Source organism: Siphateles boraxobius, unplaced genomic scaffold (genome assembly GCF_051911475.1).
Source record: "Siphateles boraxobius isolate OS27281-9 unplaced genomic scaffold, OSU_SipBor_1 29, whole genome shotgun sequence".
NCBI lineage: Eukaryota > Metazoa > Chordata > Actinopteri > Cypriniformes > Leuciscidae > Siphateles > Siphateles boraxobius.
In genome coordinates, this window is record NW_027508908.1 from 13,192,905 (window position 1) to 13,208,540 (window position 15,636).

Genomic DNA, 15,636 nt, shown 5'->3' on the forward strand with positions numbered 1-15,636 from the left:
GAATAACTAAAAGGCTGAACAAATACTAATATAGTGGGGCAATCTGACAGTGTTTTCATCTAGTATCTTTTTAAGTAGTTTATTTTTTTTCTCCTAAAAATCTGTATGGGCATCTGATAATATATTCCCCTTTTTGACTATTTAATTTCTAGCTCTTTTTGTATTATCTCATTTGGTGAAAAAATACATTTTGAACTCAACTTTCATCCTGTTTTTGGATTAAATAGCCTCGGGGAATCCATGTTTATTTAATTTCTTCATTTTTTTTGACACCTTTTCTAATTCAAAATAATATGTGCAGTCTTTAAAACCCAAACATTAGTCAGCTGGGCAGATGTGTACTTTATCATGTTAGACTAAGCCATTTCTTATTCATGGTAGGATTTTTTGGAACAACATGATTAATGGATACAGAAACCTCTAAATGATACTTTAAATGTACGTATGTAACCCTCGTTCCCTGAAGGAAGGAACGGAGACGCAGTTGACGTGTCGACTGATTTGGGATCACGCCAGGGAGCCTGTCATCTTCGAGTACTGTTAAAACGAGCCACTGCACATTGTCGTGCGTGAAATGCATCACACACTCCGCCCCCGCAGCGCGGGTATAAATACGGAAGTGGATGCACGCACTAGTTGTTTTCCGCTGAGGAGCCAAGCGTAACTCGGAGTCACCGGTGGTCCAGCAATAGTGGCGACGGGACTACGTCTCCGCTCCCTCCTTCAGGGAACGAGGGTTACATACGTAACCGAGATGTTCCCTTTCAGTCACTCACGTTTGACGTAGTCGATGTGTCGACTGATTGGGATCCCTATTAAAAAAAGCCACTAGTGCTGCCTCATTCCTGTGCCTAGACAAAAGCCCTCTGATCCCCCCGCTCATTTGCGGCGGAGATGGGACAGGGCTTAGGCCAGGGAATTCACTACTGTTCCACAAGACCACTGGGAAAGCGTTCTCTTTCATTGGAAAGGAATACGCTGCGAAAGCCAAATCCTGCCCGAAGGGAGGTAACATGTTGAGAATACACATATGGACTGGGCGGATGACAGGGCAGTACAACATATGGAATGTCACTGGGGTGGGTCCAGCCTATGACAGAGGGGAGATTCAACCAGACAGTAACGTCAAAGACACGGGCTCGCCGCAGGGAGCCGTACCAAGGAAGAATACACATATGGGATCGCGGGAGGGATCACAACATATGGACCCAGCCTAACACATATTTCACCAGTGCATACGAGTGATAGACCTGGCTTCGGACGTTCCGTCACGTCTGTTGCCGAAGGGTATGGAGGATCTTGACAGGGTTCGGCTAATAATGGGAACTCACCTGAGCAAGAAATGCACACGTATCCAGTCCATAGGAGGGGAATGGCACAGCAAGTCGACACTTTGAACCGGGCTTACAGTGTAACTGGCTTCATGTGAAGGGAGCCCACGGGAAGCAGCGGATCGACACTCTATTTATCATCTGTTCAGTGAGGCACTCTGTGTCAACGCCTAGGAGGGAACAATACTCTCACTTAGGAGGAGCTCACAAACCAGGGGGGCACGTGGTTCTTGGGAAATCACCAAGATGAAGGCAACCACATGTAGTGGGCCAGCCTCTGCTGGTCTCAGTAACAGACAAGAGCTGGTCTGAGGTCTAGGCTTTGCATTCTGAGCATGTATAACCGCAATGGAGAGGACAGACAGAGAAAAGCCAGGCCTGGGTCTGCCTCCTCTGGGGCAGTGCTTGCAGGCTCACCACCTGGTCCTATAGGAGAAGTAGGAACCTTGGGCACATATCCAGGTCGGGTCTCAAATATCTTGAGAGTTAGCCGGCCCGAATTCCGAAAATTCGTTGACCGAAAATCTGAGCAAGTCCCTAACAGCTGGACTGCCTAGGGGACAGAGTCTCGACTCTCTCTGGGCTAGAGGCTGTCTTGAGGCTTGTCAACGGCACAATTGAGCAGGCCAGAAGTAATAAGTGGAATGAAGTGACCTCAGAAGCTTATGACTCCAAGGAGGAAGTTGTGGGCGAGTTGCAACATGCGAGGGGAGCGTAGCTCAATGGTCGCCATGTTGTCTTTTCAGACCAGTACATGCTCACTGAGTAGCGGTGTCTCAAAGCAAGGTGAACTGCAAGCAACTCGAGGCAATGGATGCCAATGCAGTCGGAGAGCCGCCCAGACCTCCGTTACTGCATGCCCTTTGTACGTGGCCCCTCGGCAGGTTTTGTTGGACACTCGTTCTAGGGACTGTTGGCCCAGAGAAACAAAAGGTCTGTTACGGACTGAGGGTTTGGCGGCAGGCCAGGGTGCTTTCACATTGAGTGTGCCACCTCGGGATTCGTCCGAAAAGTCAGCGCTGAAGTGGTCTTCATGTGGAGGAAGCCAAGTAGCTGCATCTACCGGTAGCTGCGGAAGCTAATTTACATTGGCTTCCACAAGCGGGCCAGGGCCAGGGAACCACAGACGTACCCGAGGTGGGCAGCGAGGTGGAGGATAGGAACACAGCTCGAGAGGCCCGAAGTGGTGTCGGAGTGTGCAGTGCAACACTTACCTGACTCCACTAAGCGGCAGGGGATGCGTGATAAGGCAGATGACCGGGTCCTCGAACCGTATCTCACTGCCGGCTGGGAACACGAGGAGGCTTGAAAGGTGCAAGGCTTTCCAGGGTCACACACCGCCAGACTAGCCCTCTTGGGGCCCAGGAATGTAGAAATTGCTCTTTCTTTGAATATATGGGTACCGCTAGCTTTTTTCTGCTTTTTTTGGGAGCCAGCGGCGAAACAGACACACACATAAAACAAAAAAAATCTCCTAAGAGCATTCCTCCATCCCTGGGTGGCCTGCTCAGGAACGCTTTCGCTGTCGCTTGCCACCTGGCTTGGCAGTGCCTGAAACAGGAGGGTCAGCCCTTCTATGGCTGGCTCCACGCTGAGACCTGGGTGGAGGCAACTGCGAAGGTCCAGCAGGAGCGGAGTCGGCTGCAGGCGGACATCCTCGGCGATGAGCAGACGGAGGATCTGCCACCGGTGGACGGGTGGAGGCTGCAGCAGGCCGCCGGGGCAGGATGTGCCAGATGGCCTCCATCTTGTTCTGGGTGGCAGAAAACTACTGGGCAAAGTTCTCTACCGCATCACCGAATAGCCCAACCTGTGAAATGGGAGAATCAAGGAACCGAACCTTGTACGCTTCTCTCATGTCAGCCAGGTTGAGCCAGAGATGCTCCTGGAGTACCAGGGTGGACATCACCAGACCGACCGCGCGAGCTGCAACCTTCGTGCCATGGAGGTCGAGGTTGGTTGCAGTGCGGAGCTCACCCATGCGCTCATGGTTTGGGCTACACACGTGCATGTTCATGAGTGCCTGGGCCTGGTGGACCTGAAGCAACGCCATGGCATGCAGAGAGGAAGCTGCTTGCCCACAGGCTTTGTAAGCCTTGCCCGTCAGAATGGACAAAAATTTACAGGCCTTAGAGGGGAGACGAGGATCCCCCTTCCACGAGGTAGCGGTCGCTGGACACAGTTGCATCGTAACAGACCGCTCCACTGGAGGGATAGCCTCGTAACCCTTCTCCGCTCCCCCATCAAGGGTAGTGAGGGGGGAAGAGCTACTCGGTTTCTAGCAGAGAAAGGTGTCGTCTGCGCCCTTTTCAACTCCTCATGCACGTCAGGAAAGAAAGGTACCAGAGCGGCAGTCTGAGAACCAGACCAACCCGCTCCGAGAAACTAATCATCCAACCGAGACGGTTCGGGATACGGTGGAGGGTTTCACTCGAGACCTACCACCTCGGCGGCCTTTTTGAGCAAAGCTGCCATCTCTGGATCCGGCTCGGGCAACGCTGGCCTCCCTGAGGGAGGCAACGCAGCCAAGTCGTCATCTCCAGAGCCTGGCTCCCCATCCGATGCTGTGATGGACATCCTGTCCTCTGGAGGGGCCCCGAATGAAACGGCTGGTCGGTCCATCACAGAGGGACCAGCACACTCATCGAGGAGCTCCACCGGCGGTCTGAGAAAGGAGTGAGGGATCCACGTGGCTTTGCTAATCTTTGTAATCCTCAGGTCACAAAAACCAGACGGCACTCCAGGCTTCTTCTGGGAAGGTAGCCCAGAAGAAACACTAGAGCGGTGCCTGGGGATGAGGACTCCACCTTCGTGAACAAAGGCGAGTCTCGACCTCTACACCGAGATGGTCATATTCCCGCAGTGGGTGCATGACTCATCCACAAGAGCTGCCTCAGCGTGCTTTAAGCCCAAATACGTGATACAACTCTCGTGACCATCAGAGGGGGACAGAGCCCTACCACACCCGGAAATGCAAGGATGGACCGGTATCTTAAAAAAGACGCAAAAGCACCCGTGTTGTTTTTTTAGAAAATGGGACCCGTCACCAGTGCCGGAGCACACAGGGAATGACCGTGGGAACACTGAATTCAGCGAACTGAAACAGTGAAGCTCTCAATGTGCATTGGCTCGTTTTAACAGTACTCAAAGATAACAGATACTATTTTGCTTCATCTGTGTTTGTCTTAACTTCAGGAATGTGTGCTGACCATTTCAGGTCTTCAATCCTATCAATAATTTTTTATCATAGTGAAATAGAAGTTTTATTTTTGCCAGGGCAATATGGGAGTGTATGTGTGTGTGGATTATTTTTTTTTTTTTTTTTTGTGGATTGTCTTCTAATCTGGACATCACATGTGTGCAGCAGTGCATGTCAGTTTACATGAGAGCCTACATGAGCAATACAGCCATCCTTTCAATTGAAAAAAAATAATCAGATCATATGTGACCCTGGACCACAAAACCAGTCACAAGGGTTAATTATTTGAAATTTGATCACCTGATTAAATAAGCTTTCCATTGATGTATGGTCTGTTAGGATTTGACTATATATGGCCGAGATACAATGATTTGAAAATCTGGAATCTGAGTGTGCAAAAAAATCTAAACATTGAGAAGATCACCTTTATAGTTGTCCATTTATGTTCTCGATTTTGCTGCATTCACAAAATAAATGTTTTATACATTTACGGTAGGAGATTTACAAAGTATCTTCATGGAACATGATCTTTACTTAATAACTGATGTTTGCTATAAAAGAAAAATCGATAATTTTGACCCATTCAATGAATTGTTGGCTATTGCCACAAATATGCCCGTGCGACTTATGACTGGTTTTATGATCCAGGGTCACATATCATATTAGCAATAGTAGGGAGGTGAGATTAGTGCTGCTGTAAATGCATTATTAAATTGAAAGCCACTCACCGAAGAATTGCCTCTATTCTAATATAATTTCCATATTCAATTTTTGAACTGCATGAGTGTGTGACAGAAGGTTGGTCTTCAAATATAGTTCTTACTCAAAGCTTTGATATTGATACGTGGAAACTCTTTGATCATTATGGGATGCTCTGTATAGGGTTTGACAGGTCAGCACATTCATGCTTCTATATATCCATCAGGCATCTTCATTGGTGTGAATTATGAATGTGGTTAATTGATATCAGGCCATAACATGCATGAGGTGCTGGTAATGAATGCATTTATCTCTGCAGCATGATGGAGTGTAAGAAAAGAACATATTTGTGTTTCTGACTGCTCTGTGGCATTCCAGCTATCCTTTTTTTTATAACATTACATAATAGTACTCACAGTCCCATGCCGTATCTAACTATATTCACATGCACACATCACCGAATTAAACAGATACAGAAATAAACTCTGTGACATCATAATGTGTGTAATCAAGTGTTTTGCTGACTCTGCACTCCAATGAATCCAACTATATTCTAACTGAAAGCAAACAGCAGGGATTTAAAACATTATACTTTTTTCTTATCATAGAATTATAAGATACAGTCCTTAGTACCTTAAAAAAACAGGCACTTGGTAAACGTGATTTTGTACATACTGAGTAAATCCCACTATTGTTTGTTAGACTTTGCACCATTTTAGTCCTCCCCTTTGAGAAACAGATGTTGCTTGATTGACATTTCTCTTATTCCTTGTTGTTTGTGCATGATTAGAATTGCTTGCATGTTCCACATACAGTATGCATTCTGGTGATCATGAACGTGGTCATCTATAACTCATTAAAACTGTGGCCGTGTCAGAGTGTTAGAAAAGCCATGGCATCCAGGGAAATATTTACATGAGAATAAAGGGGTCAGCATCCAGTGGGAGACAGCTGAATCAAACATGTCATTTAATGCTGCTCTCTGGGTATTGCATCATTAATTTGCCATCCAGCATCTCCACTACTAGGACTACCTTATAGTTTTAGTGAGTCAGTGCCTTGCCTGGACATATGTTATTCAAGAATTCTGTGACCATCGCAAACCTCAATGGAGCTCCGGCAGCTGAGTGAAGCGTAAAGACTTTCTCAGCTGGAAGGAAATGTTCTATGTGCCGTTAGGCCCGATAATCCACACAGGAAAGCAGAACATCACAAAAGTTTAATAATTCTCAAGGAAGAGAAAAAAAATATTGGTAGTGAAAGCACACGTTTTGGAATTTCTCCCAGTTTTAGCATCAGTTTATGACATTTAATAGGGTTACATTTCAAAGCAAAGCTTTGAAGCTTGTAGTGTGTAGTTCAGTGTGCATCTTACCTATATTCCTATTGACCAAACAAATGTAAGATTAACAGCTTTCGTCATGAACTTGTCACCATTCAAGCAGTAATGCTTTGAGATTGAGTCAGAACGCAGCTCTCTTCAATCCTGATTACTAAGGCTTTGTTAACGTCCAAACGTGTCATAGCAGAGTGCATTTCTAATGATCTGCTCAGAACTATTACTGCAGTCATGGCTAAAGTCCCTTTTGATTGATCCGCCAGACAGATTGGAACATTTCGTTGCTGCTGTGACCCATTTGGAAAGTGATGTGCTGGCCATTGGCTGAAAATAACTAAACCATTAACTCTGAGAAGATGCTTAATTTAGCATTCACTCAAAGGGTTTTAATATGGCATTGAACCAAAGTAACTTATAGTATACTTATTAAGGGGGACAGTCTCCTTAAGCAACATCTTTACGTCTTCTTAAACAAGGACACGAGAGTGATAGCTCTTGCAGGTTTGAGCTTCCAATCATACTAGATAATAAAAGTAAGTACTAGATCCCTCACTAAAATATTTATAAAAAAATATTTCACAACTAAGTTCAATCCTGATTTGATCTTACTTTTTTTTTTAACTCATAGATACTTTTATAATGAGAAGTTATTAGAGCTTTTCTATGGCAACGGCCTTCCTTTGAGACTAAACTGTCCACCCAAGTCTCTATGTCTTCCAAATAAGGCCCTTATGCAGTGTGCCGTGTTGAAATTTATTCCCCACACAGCAGTAATTGAGCAATTCATCTTTTTCCCAGCCAATAGAGTGCAATAATCTCTCCATATAGAACTGATTCAGTAAATGCCATGTGTATCTTTGGCTGCCGAGTAAAAGCATTTGCATTATAATGTGATGAGCACCTACAGAGCGGGTGTTGAAATATGCAACACTGCTTATTGTTCAGTGAGTCTGTTGATTGTGAATATCTTTTTATCCATGCTTTTGCTTGATGTTTTCTTAGACAAACTAGTTAAGTGAAGCATAATGAGGTTTGATCATTATAGTATTGATTAGGCAGACTCATTTATGCATGAATCAGAAGGTTTCAGAGAAGGGGAGGCTAAAGGCAAAGCTGGCGATGAAACTACTCTGTGAATGCAGCATATCATGAAATGCCATCATAATTAAAATCCTTGTTGGTTACTTTCTGATATAAAATAAGTAGAGATTGGCACTGCTTGCATTGATTAAAGGCATTGCTGCAGTCACAGGTTTAGATTGTTGCCTTCTTTGTTCTGAAATCTGACCTAAAGCCACCCAACATGAAGTTTTCAAGATGAGCTGAGTTAAAGTTGTCATGCTTGTCTAAGAAAATGTGCTTCTTTGAAATACAACCAGGGTAGCACATCCTGACAGACAAAAAATACTAGAGGCGGAAAATACTACTATGTCATAAGATAAACAAGTGTGAAATTTCCTTTAGTAGGGCACAGAATACCTAACCTTAACGTAAACTGTAACTGCAGCAGAGCATACCTTTGTACAAAGAAGTGTGAGGCTGGATCATAAAACCAGTAACAAGTCGCACAGGTATATTTGCGGCAATAGCCAACAATAAATTGTATGGGTCAAAATTATCGATTTTTCTTTTATGCCAAAAATCATTAGGATATTAAGTAAAGAACATGTTCCATGAAGATATTTTGTAAATTTCCTAGCATAAATATATAAAACATTTATTTTTGTGAGTGAATGCAGCAAAATCGCGAACATAAATGTACAACTTTAAAGGTGATTTTCTCAATGTTTAGATTTTTTTGCACCCTCATTTCAGATTTTCAAATAGTTGTACTGTATCTCAGCCAAACATTGTAATATCCTAACAAACCATACATCAATGGAAAGCTTATTTATTCAACTTTCAGATGATGTATACATCTCAATCTCAAAATATTGACCCATGTGACTAGTTTTGTGGTCCAGGACCACATTTTGTGAACCAAATTTGCAAACAACTTTTTTTGAGTGTCTTGGGTGAGTGCTCAAACACTACATGCTACTTTCAGGCCGACAGTGATTAGTCTACAAAAGAGCTCTACCTCAAATAGTTATTTTACATGACAGAAGTGTTCATTCAACGAAGGCAGAAAATATCTGAGGGCACACAGTGACCTTTGTAATTGACACAGTACACATTAGGCCATTATCAGTGCTCTTCCCATCCATCTGCCCTTCATCCACCCACACACAGCGCCTGCCTGATCACACTTCAGCTGCAAATAAGCAACGGGCCCACCAGCCAGTAATTTGGTCAAAACCTATAGCTAAAAAATGCTCTAGTATGCAGTTGAATATGAAGGGGGAAAGCTATAATATTCGTAATGCATTTTAATGTGTTCTACTGTGGGAAAAAGTTTAAAGAAATGGTTCTAAACTGGGGCCCACTAGGAGGCAAAGGTTTCCAAGGTTGCCGCAAATGTAGCTATAAGAGATTTGTTGTGACATTTCCTTGTAATAAATTTACTACGATGGCGGAAGTCTATGGAGACTCTTATGTTGGTACATCCCAAAACACAACTCTTGTAATGCCTCTTTGGCGCAAACATTGTACAACTCCAGCTGAATCAGCTAGTTTGAAGAGATCACTTTTGGTTTATGGGAATTATAAAAGAAATGAGTGAGTGGATTTTTACCAATATAGGCTGGTTGTTTTCACACACTGCATACACACATCAGTGTTCAAACACTTTATAAAAGTGAATTGTGCATAATAGGTCCCATTTAATGGTGGAAACTACTGGTTTAGACACATAAATAATAAGGGTAGGCCTAACACTTTTTATTATAAGGCTTTTCCAATGAGTTAGCAGATAACATCAGGGGACACATATATAAGAATGGACATAATATTCAAGTCTTTGTTGTCTTTTAAAGCACACAAAAGTAACTTTTAAAGAAGAGAATGAATGAAAAGTGAAAAAGCAGACCAAGGCTCCCTGATGCCAAATGTTGGCAGCAAAGAGCTTTTGAGCTTATCACCTATTTCCAGAGCAATGGCATAAAGCTGGGAACAGGGTCAACGTGGCACAATAAACAGGAGTGGGCACACACATGCACACACATGCTGCGCAGATGTACCCGGTCTCAGCTGTGCCATACATGCTGCCTACGGCAGCCCATGCCAGATACTGTCACTCACTGTAACACATCAATGATTTTATAGGTAAATCAAAAACAGGCAATATAAGCTCAGTGCGTTAGGCCTTTATACCTAAATACAGCTTAGGACACCGAGGGAATCAGCATGCGTTCTAGCATGTGCCATCATGTATGACTCACGAGTTACATTGCACTTAGTTTTGACATTGCTTACTGATGCAGTCAGTTTGCAATGAGTGTATTATTACCCACAAATATTAAATATAACATGATGTCATGATATACTGAATATTAGCCATAATTACACCTGAAATGTGTTCGCATTTATTAAAAACAGATCAATAGTTGGAGCTACGATATCATTATAAGGCTTTTTTTTTCATTGTAAATGTTATTTTGAAGACAGCAATCAAGCATTCAAAAAAATATGTCTTTTCCATTGAAAAGGTGTTTTTTAAAGTTTTTTTTTTTCTTTTTAAATTAGTAAATGTTGCAACAGCCTTTAAAACAACAACATGGTCGGTGCTGGTAAATACTTAATTTAGCCATTGCCATGTGCTTAAAGGATTAGTTCACTTCAAAATGAAAATTCTGTCATGATTTACTCACCCTCAAGTTGTTTCAAACCTGCATGAATTTCTTTCTTCTGCTGAACTCAAAAGAAGATATTCTGAAGAATGTCAATAATCAAACAGTTGATGTACCCCATTGACTACTGTAGTATTTTTTTTCCTACTATGGAAGTCAATGGGAAACATCAACTGTTTGCTTACTGACATTCTTCAAAATATCTTCTTTTGTGGAAAGAAATCATTGAGGTTTGAAACACCGTGAAGGTGAGTAAATGATGACAGAATTTCAATTTGAAGTTAACTAATTCTTTAACTAATCCTCATGACACAGTAAGGTGTTTATTAGAAAGAGAATTAATGCTGATATTTCTACGAATATCTATTTTTCTGTAATCATCTGCTCATTTTAACAGGGTTGAATATAAGTCAGTCATCCCCAACTGACATATCTCCTGACCTGGACACATAACTTCCAGTCTTTTTAATAAACACTATGTCCATAAAATTTGCATCTTTGATAATAAAGCAAGTTGGAATCACATTGATGGAGATTGGCCAAAGGGGAATCCTCATAGAAAAGGGATGAATGAATGAATGAATGAATGAATGAATGAATGAATGAATGAATGAATGAATGAATGAATGAATGGACATGTTAATTAATTAATTCGTTGAGTATATACATACACATGCATATACAATTATTACATCAAATATATTTTACAATTTTATTAATATAAAAATATATCACTGTATTAAAAATATAAATATAGTACTATTAACGACAATAATGCTATAATCAGGTATCCTGTTATACTCGATGCTGGGATATTAATCACGTGAGCAGCTCTCATAGTCAAAGGGCGGGTACGAGTAAGGGGAAGTATTCAAATTCAGTTCTCTCTAATTGTAAGTAAGCGTCGCGCATGCATGTGTGCGGTGAGAGTGGAGAAGCGCACTGTCAGTCAAGCGCGCTGTGTGGGGCGGTCTCTGCTCAGAGATGTCTGAATACGATTTTAAACAGCACTCCATCTCTTCCAGTGCCGATACGAGGGAAGTATATATGCTGTTTAGCTTTATAAGATTATGAGGGATTCCTCTGCGATTGCCGTGCGCAAGGAGCCTACAGTGCATAGGAGTGAAGGAAGTACCGCTGGAGCGCTGTCCAGCGTCCTGAAGTCAAGAAGCCAGAAGTGCTGAAGAGAGCACAGGCATTCACAGAGGACTGCATGTCTATGCCGATCAAGTCTTGAGATGACTCGGAAAAGGCTGCGTTCTGTGGCCGCCTGGGGATTCATTGCGTGGGAAATAGGAATTATGTTGAGGTAAGAGCAAATATTTTCCCTGGTGGAGGAGAGAGTAAAGATAGTATTTTTTTTTTTTTTTTTTACAGTTTTGTCTTGGGATTCGGCATCACTCAAATACTCCCTGTTTAGCTGAACGTCACGTGCTATGGAAGATAAAAGTATCAACAGTCATAAAATGTGCACTTTCACCCTTACAGAGCAACAATGCAGAGGCATCCTTGAAGTATAAATATGATTTTGGAGACAGTGCCAGACAGAGCCATATGAACACTATTTTATTTATTTATTATTATTATTTTATTTTTTTTGCTGTATGTGAATCTTTTACAAGATACTAGCTATACTGTTATGAATATATCTCGTCACCACCGCATTCATAATGGCTATTTTAGGCAGCTTGTTCTCAGTGTAACAGGTGATATCTTGTCATTTTCACAGATAGAGTAACTTAGAGCTCAGGATCCTAATGAAAAGTATTGTTATTCTGACGTAAAATACTTTTAATTATTTCTATAATTCTAAATGTTGCTATTAGAAAACATGTTAATGACGGTTTTGTGCATTAATATTAGAAATTCGAAAATGTTAAAGGAAACATAAAAAAATATTAAATGATGCAATGTAAAGAAAAGGACATAGATATTTGTTTCATAATAGTCTCTTCCTTTGAAATAATTAATTGATTTGAATTTGAAATGAGTAAATGGATTTTTTAAAACAGTTTAATTTTATGGTAATTTATTTTTGTACTCCTTTTACTACACCCCTGTGGAACTTCTTATGAGTCCCAAATGATATTCATTTAAGCCCATCAAATATCTCTTAGTTTAGGTGATTGTTTTTACTTTGTTTTACTTACACTTTTTTCCATAAACCCTTTCTGTCTAGTCTTTCACTTAGCTTCAAAATATGAAATTGGTTTTCTGGGTCCCTTTGAACTGGACTGAATCCTCACAATTCTTGTAGCTGATGATGCTATGAATTTTTAATGTTTCATTTGTCTACGATCTTTGGGGTCACGCTAGCATAAAGTCTTGCATTATTGATACGTTGGCACTTGCAGTGTCTGTGCTGCCTTTGTATTGGCTGCCATTCTGTGCACCCTGAGGGAGAGTTTTTACTTATAGCCATCTCAGAGGAAGTTGTTTTCAAAGAAAAGCTGGATTCGCCTCATTCCACCACTCAGAATTAATTACAGTGTACAAGAAATATTAATTCTTGCTACCATGTCTTACTTTAGAATGCGTTATGCAAAACGTTGAGCATAACTTTTTGCAAGATCTACTCACCAATAAGACTGATCTTCAGAGAGGGCAAAGACTATGGATAGTCTATGGATCATTTATTTTTTATATTAATCAACAATGGCTCAGAATCATTCCACAACAGGTGCATTGCCAGCAAGGTGCTCAGAAGTAGTGTTCTCAGTGTGCTTATATCTTAATCAAGATCTTTGTGCGAAGATTTAATTTTCAGACTCTGTAGACTTCTCTTTGACTCTTTCTGATTTTCACAGTTGATGAAATCTTGTTCAGTCTTATTAATGTGTTAATAGTGATGTGTATCCTAGCATAGGAGCACATTTCGTGAGCTTAGAATTATACGGTTCTATCTCCACTTTTGGTTGAAATTGAGTTTTTGACATAATCTTCTCCATTAGGTGTTTATTAATGCTGGTGTCGTGTTATTTTTGTAAAAAAAATATATATTTTGTCAGTAGTTATTAATAAAATAGAAAGGTGACTGGTTTTGTGGTCCAGGGTCAAATATAAGAAATAATATATATATATATATATATATATATATATATATATATATATATATATATATAGGCCTATTGTGATTTATATATTAAACAACCTAATATTTTGATAACCAAATGGCTTCTATGTGTTTGAAAACATGTATGAATATAATACCGGTAAATACAATACATTGTACTTTCCACAACTTTCTAAAAGAAAAAGAAAAAGGAAAAATAATTTACATGCAAACTCCCAAAGCCACGTAGCATATGTAGACTTCTCTTTGACTCTTTCTGATTTTCACGGTTGATGAAATCCTGTTCAGTCTTATTAATGTGTTAATAGTGATGTGTATCCTAGCATAGGAGCACATTATTTGTCATTTTCTTTGATAATTCTTTTCTTTGATCTATTTGAATTGAAACACTTACATGAAAAAAAAAACTACATCTCAGCATATAACTCATTAAGATCTTCTTCAAAATTCAGATAATTTAATGGGGGATATTTTGATACATTATCCATCAACACCAGCTGTGTGGCAGTAACAGTTTCATGTGAAACAACAGTTGAAAATTTTCAAAATTAGCCTGATTAAACTCCAGTCTACTCCACTCTACCATCCTTATACATTAATAACTTTCACATTCCTGAAATTTAATCAGATTTTTATGGGTTAAAACTATAAAGCATAGTACAAATGAAACTGTTATTGAATATATGTGACCCTGGATCACAAAATAGCCAATAGCCAACAATACATTGTATGGGTCAAAATTATCGATTTTTCTTTTATGCCAAAGATCCTTAGGTTTAAGTAAAAATCATGTTCCATGAAGATATTTTGTAAATTTCCTATCGTAAATATGTAAAAAAAATATATTTGTGTGAGTGGATTCAGCAAAATTGTGAACATAAATGAGCAACTTTAAAGGCGATTTTCTCAATGTTTCAATTTTTTTGCACCCTCAGATTTTCAAATAGTTTTATCCCTGCCAAATATTGTCCTATCAACAATACATCAACGGAAAACTTATTTTTTCAGTATATATCGCAGTATAAATCTCAATTAAAAAAAAAGACCCTTGTGACTGGTTTTGTGGTCCAGGGTCACATATAAGAAATAAGAAATAATATATATATATATATATATATATATATATATATATATATATATATATATATATATATATATATATATATATATATTAAACAACCTAATATTTTGATAACCAAATGGCTTCTATGTGTTTGAAAACATGCATGAATATAATACCGGTTAATACAATACATTGTACTTTCCACAACTTTCTAAAAGAAAAAGAAAAAATAATTTACATGCAAACTCCCAAAGCCACGTAGCATATACTCAAACACATCAAAACATAAAGTCCTCACCACATTGCCACAGATGACAACACACATACATCAACAACTACAATCAAAAAACGGCCCCCAGCACGCATACGCTCAGGCATTCACACACTGTGAATGAGTACAGACAGATATTACAGTGTCCGTCTATCCTCAGAGAGGATAATGGAATATGGCACAGTACAGTGTTGTGTTCATACCCTACACCACTTAGCAAAGGTTTGCATGCCTCTGCTTCAAACTACAGTAGTCATTATGTGCCTCTGGGTTAACGGATTAGAATGTGTTGTTTTCTTCAAGAACATAAAGGATCAAAAATGCCTGTTTAATATCCCAGAGTCTTTCTGTCGTACCCTGTTTTATAGGACGTAGAATATTCTCACAGTTTCTGACTTGGTGGCTTCACGGATGACTAATCTGATTTCTCAATAGCTTTAGGAACTCAAATAAGGGTCACAGAGGTTAGCTGTCACACGGGGAAGTTGTCACAAGAGCTATATTTCAGTATAAGGTTTTGAGAAAAAGTTAAATTATCCAAATACTTTTTATGCACATGTTGGTTTCAACTGAATAGTAAGCTAAAATAATTTTTTTGGCTAAAGTTATTGGGTAAAAAAAAAAAAAAAAAAAAAAAAAACAGCATACATTTAGGCAAGGGTCAACTGTATAATAAAGGTACATTACAAGAGTTATTTTCGTATATGTATACATTTTTACTCAAAACATTTCTGAAAAGCTTATGTAAGAATTTTAAATACAGTGTGACAACTGCCATTGGTCCATGTTGTCACAAAAGGTCAGCATGTGCATTTTTCCCCTGAGCAAACACCATAAAAATGTTTGGTAGCTTTTTTTTTTCTGTAGCCCAGACTTTTTAAAGTACTGTATGTGCCTTTATAAATATTAACTTTAAAAAAAAAAAAACATGTT

General features: G+C 39.9%; 1 protein-coding gene across 2 annotated transcripts in view; it reads left to right on the forward strand.

Moving 5' to 3' along the window:
* The first annotated feature begins 11,276 nt into the window (after positions 1-11,276).
* The window catches only part of glra3 (glycine receptor, alpha 3), a 76,936-nt gene continuing 72,576 nt past the window's right edge, over positions 11,277-15,636 (forward strand). The window contains exon 1 of one of the 2 annotated variants that reach the window (XM_077246670.1): positions 11,277-11,605. In XM_077246670.1, coding sequence (XP_077102785.1) covers positions 11,535-11,605 — 71 coding nt within the window. In that variant the 5' untranslated portion in view covers positions 11,277-11,534. The remainder of the gene's footprint in view (positions 11,606-15,636) is intronic. The other variant, XM_077246671.1, reaches the window with a different exon arrangement.